At 38.5% G+C, this 15257-nt stretch overlaps 1 protein-coding gene across 1 annotated transcript in view; it reads left to right on the forward strand.

Moving 5' to 3' along the window:
• The window catches only part of LOC101672847 (probable maltase-glucoamylase 2), a 93628-nt gene that overhangs the window by 15833 nt on the left and 62538 nt on the right, over window positions 1-15257 (forward strand). Inside the window, exons 4-13 of the mRNA XM_045063084.1 lie at window positions 1681-1804; window positions 1922-2031; window positions 2360-2514; window positions 3345-3516; window positions 6240-6339; window positions 8856-8968; window positions 9088-9213; window positions 11545-11676; window positions 11768-11866; window positions 14546-14659. Coding sequence (XP_044919019.1) covers window positions 1681-1804; window positions 1922-2031; window positions 2360-2514; window positions 3345-3516; window positions 6240-6339; window positions 8856-8968; window positions 9088-9213; window positions 11545-11676; window positions 11768-11866; window positions 14546-14659 — 1245 coding nt within the window. The remainder of the gene's footprint in view (window positions 1-1680; window positions 1805-1921; window positions 2032-2359; window positions 2515-3344; window positions 3517-6239; window positions 6340-8855; window positions 8969-9087; window positions 9214-11544; window positions 11677-11767; window positions 11867-14545; window positions 14660-15257) is intronic.

Consider the following 15257-nt stretch of genomic DNA (forward strand, 5'->3'; position numbering starts at 1 on the left):
GGAACTTCCCAATTAATCATCCAAAGCTATGCCCCAGGTTCTCTTCCACTTCTCCACATTGACTTGTCTTGGAGCAGTTCTTTTCCTCCTCCTGTGTTCTAGGTTATGAATATATTTTTCCCTAGAATTGATAAAGTCTACTTCTTGTGTTTCAGTAATTTCATACCATTTCTGCCCTAATGCATTACAGCTGGCTGCTTTGTAATGGTTTTGTATTTTTTTTAAGATTTTATTATTTTATTATTTTATTTTATTTATTTGACAGAGAGCACAAGTAGGCAGCGAGGCAGGCAGAGAGAGAGAGAGAGAGAGAGAGAGAGAGAGAGACAGGAGGAAGCAGGCTCCCCGCTGAGCAGAGAGCCCAATGCGGGGCTTGATCCCAGGACTCTGGGATCATGACCTGAGCTGAAGGCAGAGGTTTTAACCCACTGAGCCACCCAGGTGCCCCTGGTTTTGTATTTTTTTCTTAATGATACTTCTGTCACTTCATGTAAATTTAGTTGGGTGGAGAAGTGGATGCCTATGTTTGTTTCAACAGTTTGATTCAATTTGCTATCTATTTTATTTCTTCATTATAACAAACAACTTTTATGTAAGTGAATATTAAAGTTGTAGGACCTATAAAAATACATCTTACCAAAAAGTAATCATTTTTAAAGCTTTTATTTATTTGTTTGATAGAGAAAGCATAAGCAGGGGGAGAAGCAGGGACCCCAGGTGGGCCTTGGGGCCTTGGGATCAAGGACCTTAGCTGAAGGCAGACGCTTAACTGACTGAGCCACCCAGGCACCCCAAATAATAATTTTAAAACTCCATAATCAAACCACTCTGACAAACCACATGTGGATTATTTTTACTTTGTGGACATCATGAATTTGTTTATGTTACTCTCTGTCCCAGTTCTGTCTTTATTCCTAATTCCTTTTCTTTTCTTTTCTTACTTTATATATATACAGTATATATATATATATATATATATATATATATATGTAAAAATAATCCACAAAACAAAGTAAAAATAATCCACATGCGGAAATGACTAACAGTATATATACTGTTAGTCATTTCCATGACCCTTCCTTATGAGAAAGTCTAAACTGGTTGGTCCGACATCCAGCTTACTCGTGGTATAAATATTGTGTCCCTCCAGTGTGTTTCTCTTACTCAGTGTTCTTGGCACAATAAACTTGTGGTTTTATGAATCTATCATGCATTGCTGCTTTCTCTGCTTGGAATACTGGTCTCCTGTTCCCTTATTTAATCCCTCCCAGTGCACTAGGAGTGGGCTTGCTTTTCACCTACTGGAAGCCTTCTTCACTTTGCTTGCAGTCTTCTAGGCTGTGTACCCTGACTGGCGTGTGTGTTTCTTTAGCCCTTGGGCACTCTCTGTCCGAGTACTCCTGTTATACTGAAATTGCATGTACTACTAGACTGTAATGGAAGTTTGCCAAAGACAAGAACTGCGTCTTATTTATATGTGTTATTAGCTTCGTGTCGGCTAGGTAATAAATGCATATTGGATGGCTGGGCAAATGTGAGAATAAAAGAAGAAGAAATAAATGTTTGCATGTAAATGGGACCTATCTTAAATTCTTCTTGGAATAAAATTGGTTATAAATACATAGATGGAACTTTCTTTCCTTCATTTTATATCATGCTCACTCGCTGCCATTGTTACAGAATGTCTGCAGCCAGCAACATAAGTGCTGCTGGAAACCTGTGCCAGATATTAATGTCCCCTGGTGCTTCTTCCCCAGGAACTGGGGCTATCACATCATCAGTAGACAGAATGATACAAAGACAGGTGAGCATCACCTTGATGAGGTCCTAGGGAATCATTCTGTATGATTCAGATACACTAACCGCAAAATAAAGTCTAAAAGCTTCCTCCCCCTTTCCGTTTTCCTCCCCCCATCTCTAGGGTTTACAGCCCAGTTGGAAAAGTTGTCATTCCCATCTCTGTTTGGATATGATGTCAAGGAGGCTGGCTTCACAGCTGAATATCAGACATCCAATCGTTTTCACTTTAAGGTTGGTTTGGTAGTTACCACTGAATACATCTCTGAGGAAAGCAGTGTCCCTACACTGGGTTCAGATCCTTCTCCTTCAGGCACTGCATAGAGGTGTAGAGGCAGAAGTTGCTTTTGTTCCCCTCGGCAGGAATCTCCCAATGTGATGTGTGGGCTGTTTCGTATTTTGTGGAGGACACGTGATTGGGTGATTTTTGTCTCACAACTCAAGAAACACAGGATTAAGAATTAGAAGCTATTTCCACTGGGGGCTGAGAGTGAGGATCCTTTCTAGCTCTACAAGGATGTGGTTTCATCTGGAGTTGGTCTTTCTCTTTTTCTTCTGACAGATCAATGATATCAACAACAGACGCTATGAAGTTCCCTCTGAAATTATTAACCTGTCTGATAGGACCACCAAGACCTCCAATTTGAACTATTATGTAGAGGTCATTGATAAGCCCTTCAGCTTCAAAATAATGAGGACAAGCAACAAAAGAGTCTTGTGAGCTTTTCAACACTCTTTGTGTATTTTTGAATATACAGTCTCAATTATTCAATCTGACTTAGTGAGGGTGGATGGTGAGATAAGTATGACCTGGGAAAATGTTTGGACCTCAGAAAAATGTAATGTTTTTACTGTAAATCATTAACACTTGTTAATTTGTCATGATTATGGAGGACAGCATACTAAATAATATGCTAGTATGTTAAGTTAGATAAATGCACTTGCAGTTAATGTCTATTATGAAACAGGAAATTTTATTATTTTGGATTACCATTCACTTTTGAACTCAGCTTCATTGTTTATCATTCCAAGTTTTTATTCCCTGAGAAACTTGCCATGAAGAACCTAACAACAGCCTGGGATTGAAACATAAATTGTATAGGAGAAGTATAGGGATTAATGTGAATAAAATCTGTATTCAAGTTCTGGCACCAGCAAGTCACCGGTCAGCTTTGGGATGTGAGGCAAAGCATCTCACACCAGCCTCAGTTTCCACATCTATAGAAAGGGAATGAGAATATCCAGTGTTGCTCTGTAAACGAAGCTATATTCATGAAGCATCCAGAGCAGGTCATGGGATAAAGTAGTTGCCCAGCAAATGTAAGGTCCCATCTGCTCTCTTGCCCCAGCCATCCAACTTGCGTTTCTGGTATCACATCTCCTCTAGAATGAAAGCATCAGAGACACCCTAGAAAGCCTTCCAAGGTAGTACGAATGTGGTTGAGAACACCTGAAACAACTGTTTTCAAAGTGAACAGGGAGAGCAGCGGGTGAGGTCCTGGCAGAGAGAGCTCTTTGGTGACTCCCACTCTTGCCCCATGGCCCAGATTGGACACGAGCATCGGGCCCCTGCAGTTCGCCCAGCAGTACCTGCAGTTGTCCTTCCGACTGCCCAGCACTGCTGTGTATGGGCTGGGGGAGCATGTGCACCAAGAGTACCGCCACAACATGACCTGGAAGACCTGGCCCATCTTCACTCGCGATGCCGCGCCCACCAAGGTGAGCTTCCCTTCCTCCTACCTATGTCTCATGGTAAGGAATCCCTTCTCTCCTTTCCAGAGAGTGACCTAGAGTCAGACAACCTACATAGTTCTATCTGTATCTTATTTTGTCAAGTTAGATCCATTTGTGCTGGATGATACTTGTTCTTGAGGTTTATAAACTCACAATAAGTAACATATCAATTTTTTTGGTTTAGTTTTGTTTTTTTATTATTATTATTTCTTACTGAGGTATTGCTGACATACAACATTTTATTAGTTTCAGGTGTACAGCATCATGATTCGATATTTGTTATATTGTGAAATAATCACCACAATAAGTCTAGTTAACATTTGTCACCACACTAGGTACATTTTTTCCTCATGATGAGATCTTTTTTTAAAAAATTCAACTAAATAACATATAATGTTAATTATATGTTATGTTAATTAACATAATATAATATATAATACAATATAATGTAATATATAATATAATAATATAACATAATATAATTAACATATATGTTAATTATATTATTATTAGTTTCAGAGGTAGAGGTCAGTGATTCATCAGTAATGTATCAATTTTTAAAAACATCCCACTTTTAAAGGAAAATATAATTCAATGACTATATGGTGGCCTAATGTATATTAGAAAATCCTTCTGCAAAATAACTATGTTTGTCTTTAATAATTGGGTAGTATCTAAGCAAGAGCATCAGCCGGAACTACTCCCAGTAGAACTTAGTGGACTAAAAGAAAAAAAAAATCCTCTTCAGTATTATTCTAGGTCTCTGCTAGTTGAAGTATGTTCTGGAGACAGCAGTGCTGGCACTACTTGGGAGGTTTTTAGAAATGCAGAATCTCAGGTCAGAGCCCAGACCTTCTGAACCAGAATCTGCACTTTAATAAGATCTACAAGTGAACCACATGTGCATTATGGTGGATAAAAAGCTGGTCTAGAGCAGTGCCTTTCAACTTATCTATAGTGAAGAATTAGTTCCTTTCTCTCTCTCTCTCTTTTTCTTTTTAATCCTGGGGAAATGAAATAAAATTACTCAAAGACATATAAAATATAAGCTCAAGTTTTAGAATGAAGAGATATAAAATTACTCTTTTAAATTGCTATAAAAGGGGCGCCTGCATGGCTCAGTGGGTTAAGCCACTGCCTTCGGCTTGGGTCATGATCTCAGGATCCTGGGATTGAGTCCCACATGGTCTCTCTGCTCAGCAGGGAGCCTGCTTCCCTTCCTCTCTCTCTCTGCCTGCCTCTCTGCCTACTTGTGATCTCTCTCTGTCAAATAAATAAATAAATACATCTTTTAAAAAAATGGTATAAAAGTTTCTGAACTCTTTCTCTTGGTTTAGTTTTGTTTTGTTTTGTTTTTTGTTGGTTTGTTTTTGTACTTTCCTTGCTGATTTACAGCAAAAGGTGTGGGGAGGTACCAGTCCATGGATAACACTTTGAGTAGCATTGCTTTGTAGAGCAGGTCTGAAAGCCTCTATTGCGCTGATGATGTTTCCCAAACCTGAGCTAAAGATGCAGGTTTGATGTACCTTGCAAGGGAGGGATGGGACTGAGGTTTTGGAATTCGTATTCCTTGGAAGATGAACAGATCAAGTAGCACATTAACGGGCCCACCCACCAGGATCGGAGGCAATGAGGGGAACACACTTACTGAACCGAGCAGAGTAAAGCAATATCAGCACATTCACTAAAGTGCTTGCTCAAGGCCCCTGACAAACATGGAACCCTAACCATCGTACTAAGCTTGGCTTTCTAGAGCTGACAAATCCTTGAGTTATGTAGTCACAGATTAGAGAGGCGTCTTCTTCCTTCCTTCCTTCCTTCCTCCCTCTCTCCCTGCCTGCATTTCCTTCCCTCCCACTCTCTCCTTTTTCCTTCCTCCCTTTCCTCCCCCCTCTCTTTCTCTATCTTTTTTTCACTCATAGTAATACACATTATCTCTTTCTATATCAGTGCTCATCATGGCCCTGTGACAGGTTCAGTATCTTTTAAAAAATTTTAAACTTATTTACTGCTGATGTCTTACATATTAATTCTAGAAAAATTAGAAAATACGGTTAGACATAAAGAGATACAAAATTTCTCATAATGACATCATCTTCTGCTAACATGTTATGTCTTTGCAGATATTTTCCAAATTTTTAAAAGTAACTTGACCGAGATATAATTTATATACTATAAAACTCGCCTGTTTTAAGGGGACAGTTCAGTGATTGCTTAGTACATTCCTGAGTTGTGCAGCTATCACCGTAATCCAGTTTTAGAAGGTTTTCATCACCCCACTAGGATCCCTCATACCTTTATAGACATAATCCCCATTCCCACCCCAGTACCCACTTGAGTCCCAGGACATCACTAATCTATTTCTGTCTGTGTAGATTCAACTTCTCTGGAGATTTCCTATAAATGGAATCATGCAATATATGGTTTCCTTTGTGTCTGTTTCTTTCACTTAGCATCTCATTTATGAGATTTATACATGTTGTAGCATGGATCAGTTTTTCATCTCTTATTATTACTAATCATATTCCATGGTATGTGTTTTATTTCATATATCAGTTGATGTTACCATTTCAATACCATCTTGATAGAATACTGAACTATGTCAAGTCTTGACCAAGTACATGTTATATGCTTCTGATTTTATTTTAGGGTAAAGAAAACCATTTTTAACATGTACTACTATTGTTTGTTATCATCTTTCTTGACAGGGAATGATTAATCTGTATGGAGCTCATACATTCTTCCTGTGCCTTGAAGACACCAGCGGCTCCTCTTTTGGGGTGTTTCTGTTGAACAGTAATGCCATGGGTAGGAGGCATCTTTTTATCTCAACAGGAATACGTTTTGGGATGTGGCTTTTATAAAAATGACTTTTATGGCAAGATCACTGTTTAACAGAATGTGTATTTAACCTACTATACTTCTGTATAGAAACCCCAAAGTAGCGTAAACTGTTATAAATTCAGCTCATGCTGAAAGTTGTTTCTTTTTTTAAATTTTTTATTTATTTTTAAAATTTCTTTTCAGTGTTCGAGAATTCATTGTTTATGCACCACACCCAGTGCTCCATGCAATACATGCCCTCTGTAATACCCACCACCAAGCTTACCCAACCTCCCACCCCTCACCCCTCCAAAACCCTCAGTTTGTTTCTCAGAGTCCACAGTCTCTCATGGCTCATCTCCCCCTCCAATTTCTCCCAACTCCTTTCTCCTCTCCATCTCCCTATGTCCTCCATGTTATTCTTTATGCTCTACAAATAAGCAAAACCATATGATAGTTTAATCTCTCTACTTGACTTATTTCACTCAGCATAATCTCTTCCAGTCCTGTCCATGTGGATACAAAAGTTGGGTATTCATCCTTTCTGGTGGAGCCATAATACTACATAGTATATATGGACCACACCTTCTTTATCCATTTGTCCATTGAAGAGCATTTTGGTTCTTTGCACAGTTTGGCGACTGTGGCCATTGCTGCTATGAACATTGGGGTATGGATGGCCCTTCTTTTCACTACATCAGTGTCTTTGAGATAAATACCCAGTAGTGCAATTGCAGGGTCATAGGGCAGCTCTAGTTTTAATTTCTTAAGGAATCTCCACACTGTTTTCCAGAGTGGCTGCACCAACTTGCATTCCCAACAACAGTGTAAAAGTGTTCCTCTTTCTCCACATCCTCTCCAACACATGTTTCCTCTCTTGCTAATTTTGGCCATTCTAACTGGTGTAAGGTGATATCTCAATGTAGTTTTAATTTGAATCTCCCTGATGGCTAGTGATGATGAACATTTTTTTCATGTGTCTGATAGCCATTTGTATGTCTTCATTGGAGAAGTGTCTGTTCAAGTCTTCTGCCCATTTTTTGACATGGTTATCTGTTTTGTGTGTGTTGAGTTTGAGGAGTTCTTTATAGATCTTGGATATCAGCCTTTTGTCTATAGTGTAATTTGCAAATATCTTCTCCCATTCCATGGGTTGCCTCTTTGTTTTGTTGACTGTTTCCTTTGCTGTGCAGAAGCTTTTGATCTTGATGAAGTCCCCAAATTGAAAACTTCTTTGGGGTTCTCTTCTAATGCAGTATTTTCAATAATATTCTGTACATAATAAGATGCATTGACAGGTCCCAAAGATACCTGTAGATTTCAACACATAAACCAGGTTGTCTGTCTAAGCAATAACACTGTGTTCTATAAGTTGTTTCTCATGGTTAATCCTTTCCCTACTCCAGAATCTCCTCCCTCAAGCTTCTGGACTAATAGCACCTTAATAAGGGCTTGTATTTATTTATTTATTTATTTACTTACTTACTTACTTACTTATTGGTGAGTGAAACTCATCTATAAAGTTTTTAAAACTTTTCATTATATTAAATCACTCACAAATTCCAGCATTTGTATTGTAATACAGCCAGATTAAAATAGAATTTGTTCTTAATTGAATTTAAGTAAAAAAAAAAATTATAACAAAAAATAGAACTGGTTCTGCTTTCTCTTAAAAAATCAATTCTTCATTAGTGCTTTACTCACTTAATATTATGATAAATTTCAGTAATCCATAAAAAAAAGAAACATGGGTATTTACCCCAAAGATACAGATGTAGTGAAAAGAAGGGCCATCTGTACCCCAATGTTTATAGTAGCAATGGCCATGGTCGCCAAACTGTGGAAAGAACCAAAATGCCCTTCAACAGACGAATGGATAAGGAAGATGTGGTCCATTTACACTGTGGAGTATTATGCCTCCATCAAAAAGGATGAATACCCAACTTTTGTATCAACATGGATGGGACTGGAAGGGATTATGCTAAGTGAAATAAGTCAAGCAGAGAGAGTCAATTATCATATGGTTTCACTTATTTGTGGAGCATAACAAATAGCATGGAGGACAAGGAGAGATGGAGAGGAGAAAGGAGTTGAGGGAAATTGGAAGGGGAGGTGAACCATGAGAGACTATGGACTCTGAAAAACAATCTGAGGATTTTGAAGGGGCGGGGGGTGGGAGGATGGGGGAACCAGGTGGTGCGTATTGGAGAGGGCACGGACTGCATGGAGCACTGGGTGTGGTGCAAAAATAATGAATATTAAAAAATAAAAAATTAAAAAAAAAAATAATGAATACTGTTACGCTGAAAAAATAAAAAAATAAAAAAAAATGAATACTGTTATGCTGAAAAGAAATAAAAAATTAAAATGAAAGAAACATGATTTTCATTCTCTTGCAAAATGAGACTGGGATTGTTTTGGATAACTCAGGTGTTAATATTCCAGAGAAAAGCATATTTGCAACCACAAAATTCTTATAACTCTCATTTTAATCCTTTCAGAGGTCACGCTGCAGCCTGCTCCTGCGATCACTTACCGCACAATTGGGGGCATCCTTGACTTTTACATATTCCTGGGAAATACTCCAGAACAAGTGGTTCAGGAGTATCTGGAGGTATGGGCTTTGGCTTGGAGAGTTATAAATGGAAATGGAAACAGTGTTTTCTGTATCAGACATGGTGCTCAAAACAGTAGTTTTTAAATGCTTAGACATGTTTATATTTATTGTTTCAGCTCATTGGACGACCATTCATGCCTCCCTACTGGAGTCTTGGGTTCCAGCTTAGTCGCAGGAACTATGGTGGCATCAATGGGTTGAAGAAGGTTGTGGATCGAAATCGTGTAGCTCAGATCCCTTATGTAAGTTGGAACTTCTCTTAACATGTGTAAAGCACCACTTTCTTTTAGTTTTTGCATCTGATTCAATGTATTAGGAAGAAATACGGAGAGGTGGATAGATAGATAGATATGTACATACATACGTAGACAGACAGACAAACAGGCACACTTATGGTCAGAGATTTGCATGCTGATTACCTGTGTCATCATAGAAACAGCAGTTTATGGGGTCCGATGCATATGGTCTTGAAGTTTGGCTTTACTTCTTTGCAAAGCTTTAGCTTTACCTCTGTCAGTGTTAGGCTAGTTACTTAGCATCTCTGAGACTTAATTCCCCTTTTATAAAATGAGAATGTTTTATATTCTCCAGTCCATTATATTCTACCAGTCCATTGGTGGACTGGTAGTGAGGAATTCCTTACACTAGGCATGGAATGCAGGCAGTACAGAGGATGAGCTCCATCCAAATTCGTTGTTATTTTATGGAAGAAAGCATCACCTAGGGTGATACAGTTAACAAGAGCTGACGACTGTAAAAATGAATCACAGGAAGTGAGTTTCTCATAGCAACCTTAAACACTCCTTCCAGATCTGGTAGACTATAATTTTGAAAGCTCAGTGGCTGCCAAGTATTTATGATGTTCAATGTCCACTATAAATAGATAATTATTAAGTATAGAGTACTTGATCAATTCCTCCAGGAGATGTGGAATGCCTTTAATGAAGTTATGAGAACAGTTTATTTGGGGCTAGATCTTGGGAACTGTGTTGCAAACATTTATTTGTTTAGCATGTGAAGGAAGAAGGTGCAGGTGGAAATGACTTTGGCCTGATCTTGGGGTTTAACAATGCCTTCTCAGGGCAGCTCAAAAGAGCAGGTAGGGAGATGATTTTTTCCTGGGAGAAAACATACCTGCTGTGGTGTTTTGCTATTAAGAGGAAATTGATCATGTGTTTTATTTAAATGCTCCCAAATCAATACCCACAAGCACTTAATCCCAGGAGGAATCAGGCCAAAGTTTGCCACATGGTTATTATTTTACAAGGTGCTTTCACAATCATGGTTAAACATCATTTATTGGTATTTTGTAAATACCACTGCATAGTTGATAACTTCTCTAAGGTCATTAGAACTAGCCAAATGGCAGGACGAGGATTCAAAAATAGTTCTTCCGGTGACTTGTATTTATTGCAATCTATCCCTGTATTTCTGGTGCAAAGGGCTTTCCTGAGGTGCTGCTGATTCATGAACAAAAGAGCTTTCCTTCCACGGACTGGTTCTTTCCCACCATGTGGGAGTGGAGGCACCTGAGTACTGACTGCTTAGTGTTAGAACAGGTGTGCTGCATTGGCAAGAGGCCACCAGCCACATTTTCCTGTGGGTCTGGAAGCTAGAACCTTCTCAGACACATGAGGAACACTTTCTTTGAAGACCTTCAGATGTCCTTGAAGTTGTGGCAGTTTGGGAAAAAAAGAGCAGCTGGACTCAAAGATCATATCCCAAAAGCCCCAGTCGACCCCACCCACCCATGCGTATGACCTTGGGAAATGTCACTCAACCCCTTCACATGTCAGTCTTCTCACCAGGAATGACCCCTGCTCCTCACAGATTGGTATGCAAACACTAAAATAATCTATGTATGAGACTTTGGTGAATTAAAGCCCTGCCCCTCTGTCGTTTATCTTTGTGAGTTATTATTCTAGCAGTTCTATAGAGCAAGAAGACTGTTTTCTCCTCTTATGATATATTCTAGCTTAATGTTTAGGGTCCAAGCTAGCACATGGTTACATCATTACTCATATACTCACCCAAACAGACATTTAAAGAGCACCTGTTTTATGTCCAGCATCCAAGCTCTCATGTTGCAGGGATGAACAAGACACAGTTCCTACCCTCAACTTCCTTCAAGTACTTCATGACATGCATCTGTCAGGATAAAGACATAAAGCTGCAACCTAAGAGTGCCTGAAGCTTTCAGAAGGGGCTTATTCTAAGAGGTAGCCAAGTCCTGGAAGTTCAAGGACCATTATGAAATATGACTTCAGGGGCACCTGGGTGTCTCCGGCAGTTAAGCTTCTGCCTTTGGCTCAGGTCCTGATCTCAGGGTCCTGGGATCAATCCCTGTGTCAGCCTCAGTTTCTCCCTCTGCTCCTCCCCCTGCTCATCTCTCTCTCTCCTCCTCCCCCCGCCAAATGAATAGAATCTTAAAAAAAGAAGGAAAGAGGAAGGAAGGAGAGGGAGGAAAGAAAGAAATATGGCTTCAGTTTTAGTGAGCAAGAACCAGAGCAATGATACCTTCAGTCAGCATAGTTATATTTCCTAGGTTCTAACTGTCTGTCACTATCTTTCAGGATGTCCAGTACTCTGACATAGACTACATGGATGGAAATAAGGATTTTACTACTGATGAAAAGGCTTTCCCTAATCTTTCAAATTTTATCAATGACTTACATAAGCAAGGACTGAAATATGTAATCATTATGGTATGTTCAAACAAGTCTGTTGCCTCACTTTCCCTTTCGAAGTACAAAAGAAAGTGATAAAAGTAATATTTGTTATCATATTTATTATTAGAATCCTGGCATCTTAAATAACTCTGACTACCAGCCCTATATGAATGGAAGCCACAAGAGAGTATGGATCTTGGGGGACAATGGCTTTGTCGTTGGGCAGGTAATTTTGCAAGGGAATCAATAAGTGACAGTCATTTGGGGAAGTCTGTACTTTCGTTAAGAAGGTGAGTAGAGGGCGCCTGGGTGGCTCAGTGGGTTAAGCCGCTGCCTTCGGCTCAGGTCATGATCTCAGGGTCCTGGGATCGAGTCCCGCATCGGGCTCTCTGCTCAGCAGAGAGCCTGCTTCCCTCTCTCTCTCTCTGCCTGCTTCTCCGACTACTTGTGATTTCTCTCTGTCAAATAAATAAATAAAATCTTTAAAAAAAAAAAAAAAAAAAAAAAAAAAAAAAAAAGAAGGTGAGTAGAAGGCATGTTGTAGTAACATTATTATTGATTTCATGGTTTTAGAGGCTTCTTTTATTATTATTTTTAAAATGGTAGATGTAATAATAAAATGATAAAAATTCTGAAGGATTTTTTAACAAATTGAAATATATTTGACATATGACATTGTGTAAAGTGTACAGCATGTTAATTTGATACATTTGTATATGGCAATATGGTTGTCATTGTGGCGAGAGCACTTCTGCCATATCACATGATTATCATTTCTCTTTTTGTGGTGGGAAAAATTAATGTCTAGTCTCTAAAAAGCTAGCCCCTGACCTTTGGACTATAGATATTTGAGAAGCAATGTAGCATAAGAAAAAAAAAATTCATTTATTCTTCAAGTCCACCTGCCTCTCAGTTTCTCTCTTTCCCAAGACAATATGTTTGGCTACAATAGTGTAACAGGAGGCTCATAGTCTAATGTGAAACCTGTCTCAGCTAATGTAGTTTTATTTTAAATGAGATTTATAGAGCCCAGCCTTTCTGCAGGCATTGGAGTAGGCTGATTAGAAGCCTAATTTCCAGAGTACTTTACATTAAATCATGGAGGCAACTTTCTATTCCAGTTATATATATATAGGGTCAGCCCTACTTGGTTGGATTATGTGACATTTACGAAAACTGATACTTAATCTGAGAGTTTATGCGGCTGCAAGTTGTGTTGCTCCTGGGCAGTTTACTTTTCAAATCTGTGTTTTCAGGTTTATCAATGCCCCTTAATCTAACTGCTCACTTAATTCCTATCATTGATTTTATTTACAATAGTTAATTCTATTTATTTGTTTTTCATTGAGTCTAACCTTCTAGGAAACAGTAGTTTCTTCCTTCCCCAAACCAATGCTTTGATTTTATTGTTTTATTTGAAGTGAATTTCTAAAAAATCAGACCAGTATTCATATATAAGTACAAAATCAGAGCCCATGGTCACATAAACATGATTTTGATTATCTGAAAAGTAGATTATCCAAACCTGTGAGTCATTTCAATATACTCATATTCGAGTGGTACACAATTGGTAATTTGCATATAATTACAAGAATTTAATTAGTTGCCTCCATTGACCAACAAATAACATCAAACATTTGATCTGAGATGTTGGCTGAGGTAGTCGTCTTGGAGGTGGGGGGAGATTTATTACAAAGGTGTCTGGGGGATGCCTGGGTGGCTCAGGTGTTTAAGCATTTGACTTAGGTCTTGATCTCAGGGTTGTGAGATTGAGCCCCCCATTGGACTCTGAGCTGAGCATGGAGCCTGCTTAAGATTCTCTCTCTCCCTCTCCTGACCCTCCTCCACCTCCACTCATACTCTCGCTCTCTCTAAAATAGACGAATAAATAAAAAATAAGGATTTTGGTTGGAATGAAGTTTGCTGGGCCTACTCTAGATAATGTTGCTGTAGCTGACTTCTTTACCACACTGCCTATTTCCTAAGTTCAAAATTACCTCTAATTATTTGGTGCCCTATCACCTAACACAAGAGACCAGGAGTTCAATCCACTGAAACTGAGAATTTTAAGCTCTCATGTGGAGTTTTTAAGAAGTCTCTGCAACATATAAAAACATATGTAATACTATTGTATATGTAATATTATTACACATATATGTAATAATATATAAAATATATGTAATTATTATAAAATATATGTAATATATGACACATAACATACATTAATATGTAGAGAATATATATTTTATATATAATATATATATATGACCTAATGACAACTTATAAGTTTGTTGGGAACTTAAATAAGAATGTAAGCAAAAGAGCTTATACCCTATCAATTCAGAGTTTTCAGTAATTTGGCTGTAAGTTCTATCTTTGCGCTATTTATGGGAAATGTTAAAAGCAACATCGGTAGGAATAGAGAGGATAAGAAATATTGGACCCAAGTAAGAAGCACAAAATTCACTTCACCATTTAAAACAGATCATTTCTTTACCTAAACCAAATGTATCAGTTATAAACATCATTATTCAAAGCGGGTTTAAATGACCTTTAATTACACATTAAGTGAACCTAGTCATTCTCTCCTAAAATCTTACCCAGTTAGATGGATGAGTGTTTTTAGACTCTGTTCCTCGCTGGTCTGACATCATGAAATTTTGTTTTTATGTTTTCATTGAAAAAAGACATCTGATGGCTTCTCATGTATTTAATTGGCTGTTTTTCCTTTCCTTTTGGATTCCTTTGGTTACTTGCATCCAGTTTACTATTTAGTTTGGGGGGAAATTTTGATTCTGAAATGATAAGATGCCTGGGGCTCCTGGTGGCAGAAGCTGTAGCAGCAAAGAATGTGTCATGGCCCTCAGGCATAACCACTGCCACCTCCGCCTTCTTTATTCTCTAGGGATACCCCGGAAGGACAGTGTTTCCTGATTATAGTAATCCGACTTGCACTCAGTGGTGGACGGAGCAGTTCAGTGAATTTCATAAAACTCTCAAGTTTGATGGAGTATGGATTGTAAGTTGTTATTCCGGAATCAAACTTCTTTTGGAAACGGATAGTCCAAGATTTGAAAATGAGCTTTGACCCTGATCTGTATGTAACAGAATAGTTTCCTTGACATAGTGGTATTTAAAATCATTTTACTGGGGCGCCTGGGTGGCTCAGTGGGTTAAGCCGCTGCCTTCGGCTCAGGTCATGATCTCAGGGTCCTGGGATCGAGTCACACATCGGGCTCTCTGCTCAGCAGGGAGCCTGCTTCCTCCTCTCTCTGCCTGCCTCTCTGCCTACTTGTGATCTCTCTCTGTAAAATAAATAAATAAAATCTTTAAAAAAAATAAATAAAATCATTTTACTTAATGCAGAGCTTATATGCAGTAAAATAGACCCCTCAAAACCCCACATTTTAATTCTGGATCTGCCACCAACTGATTATTTCTTTTTTGAGAACGTCCTTTATTTTTCCAGGGTCTCAGCTTCTTCCTCCCTTAACTGTCTTTCAACTGTTTTATGAGAGGCTGTCACACTGATTCATTCAAATTTAAAGTTAATCAGAGAACAATTTAATGAATCCCTTTTATTTTGTAGGTAGGGATAGCAGGTGGAGATATTTCTT

This window comes from Mustela putorius, unplaced genomic scaffold, assembly GCF_011764305.1.
Source record: "Mustela putorius furo isolate JIRA1106 unplaced genomic scaffold, ASM1176430v1.1 tig00003845_pilon_pilon_pilon, whole genome shotgun sequence".
NCBI lineage: Eukaryota > Metazoa > Chordata > Mammalia > Carnivora > Mustelidae > Mustela > Mustela putorius.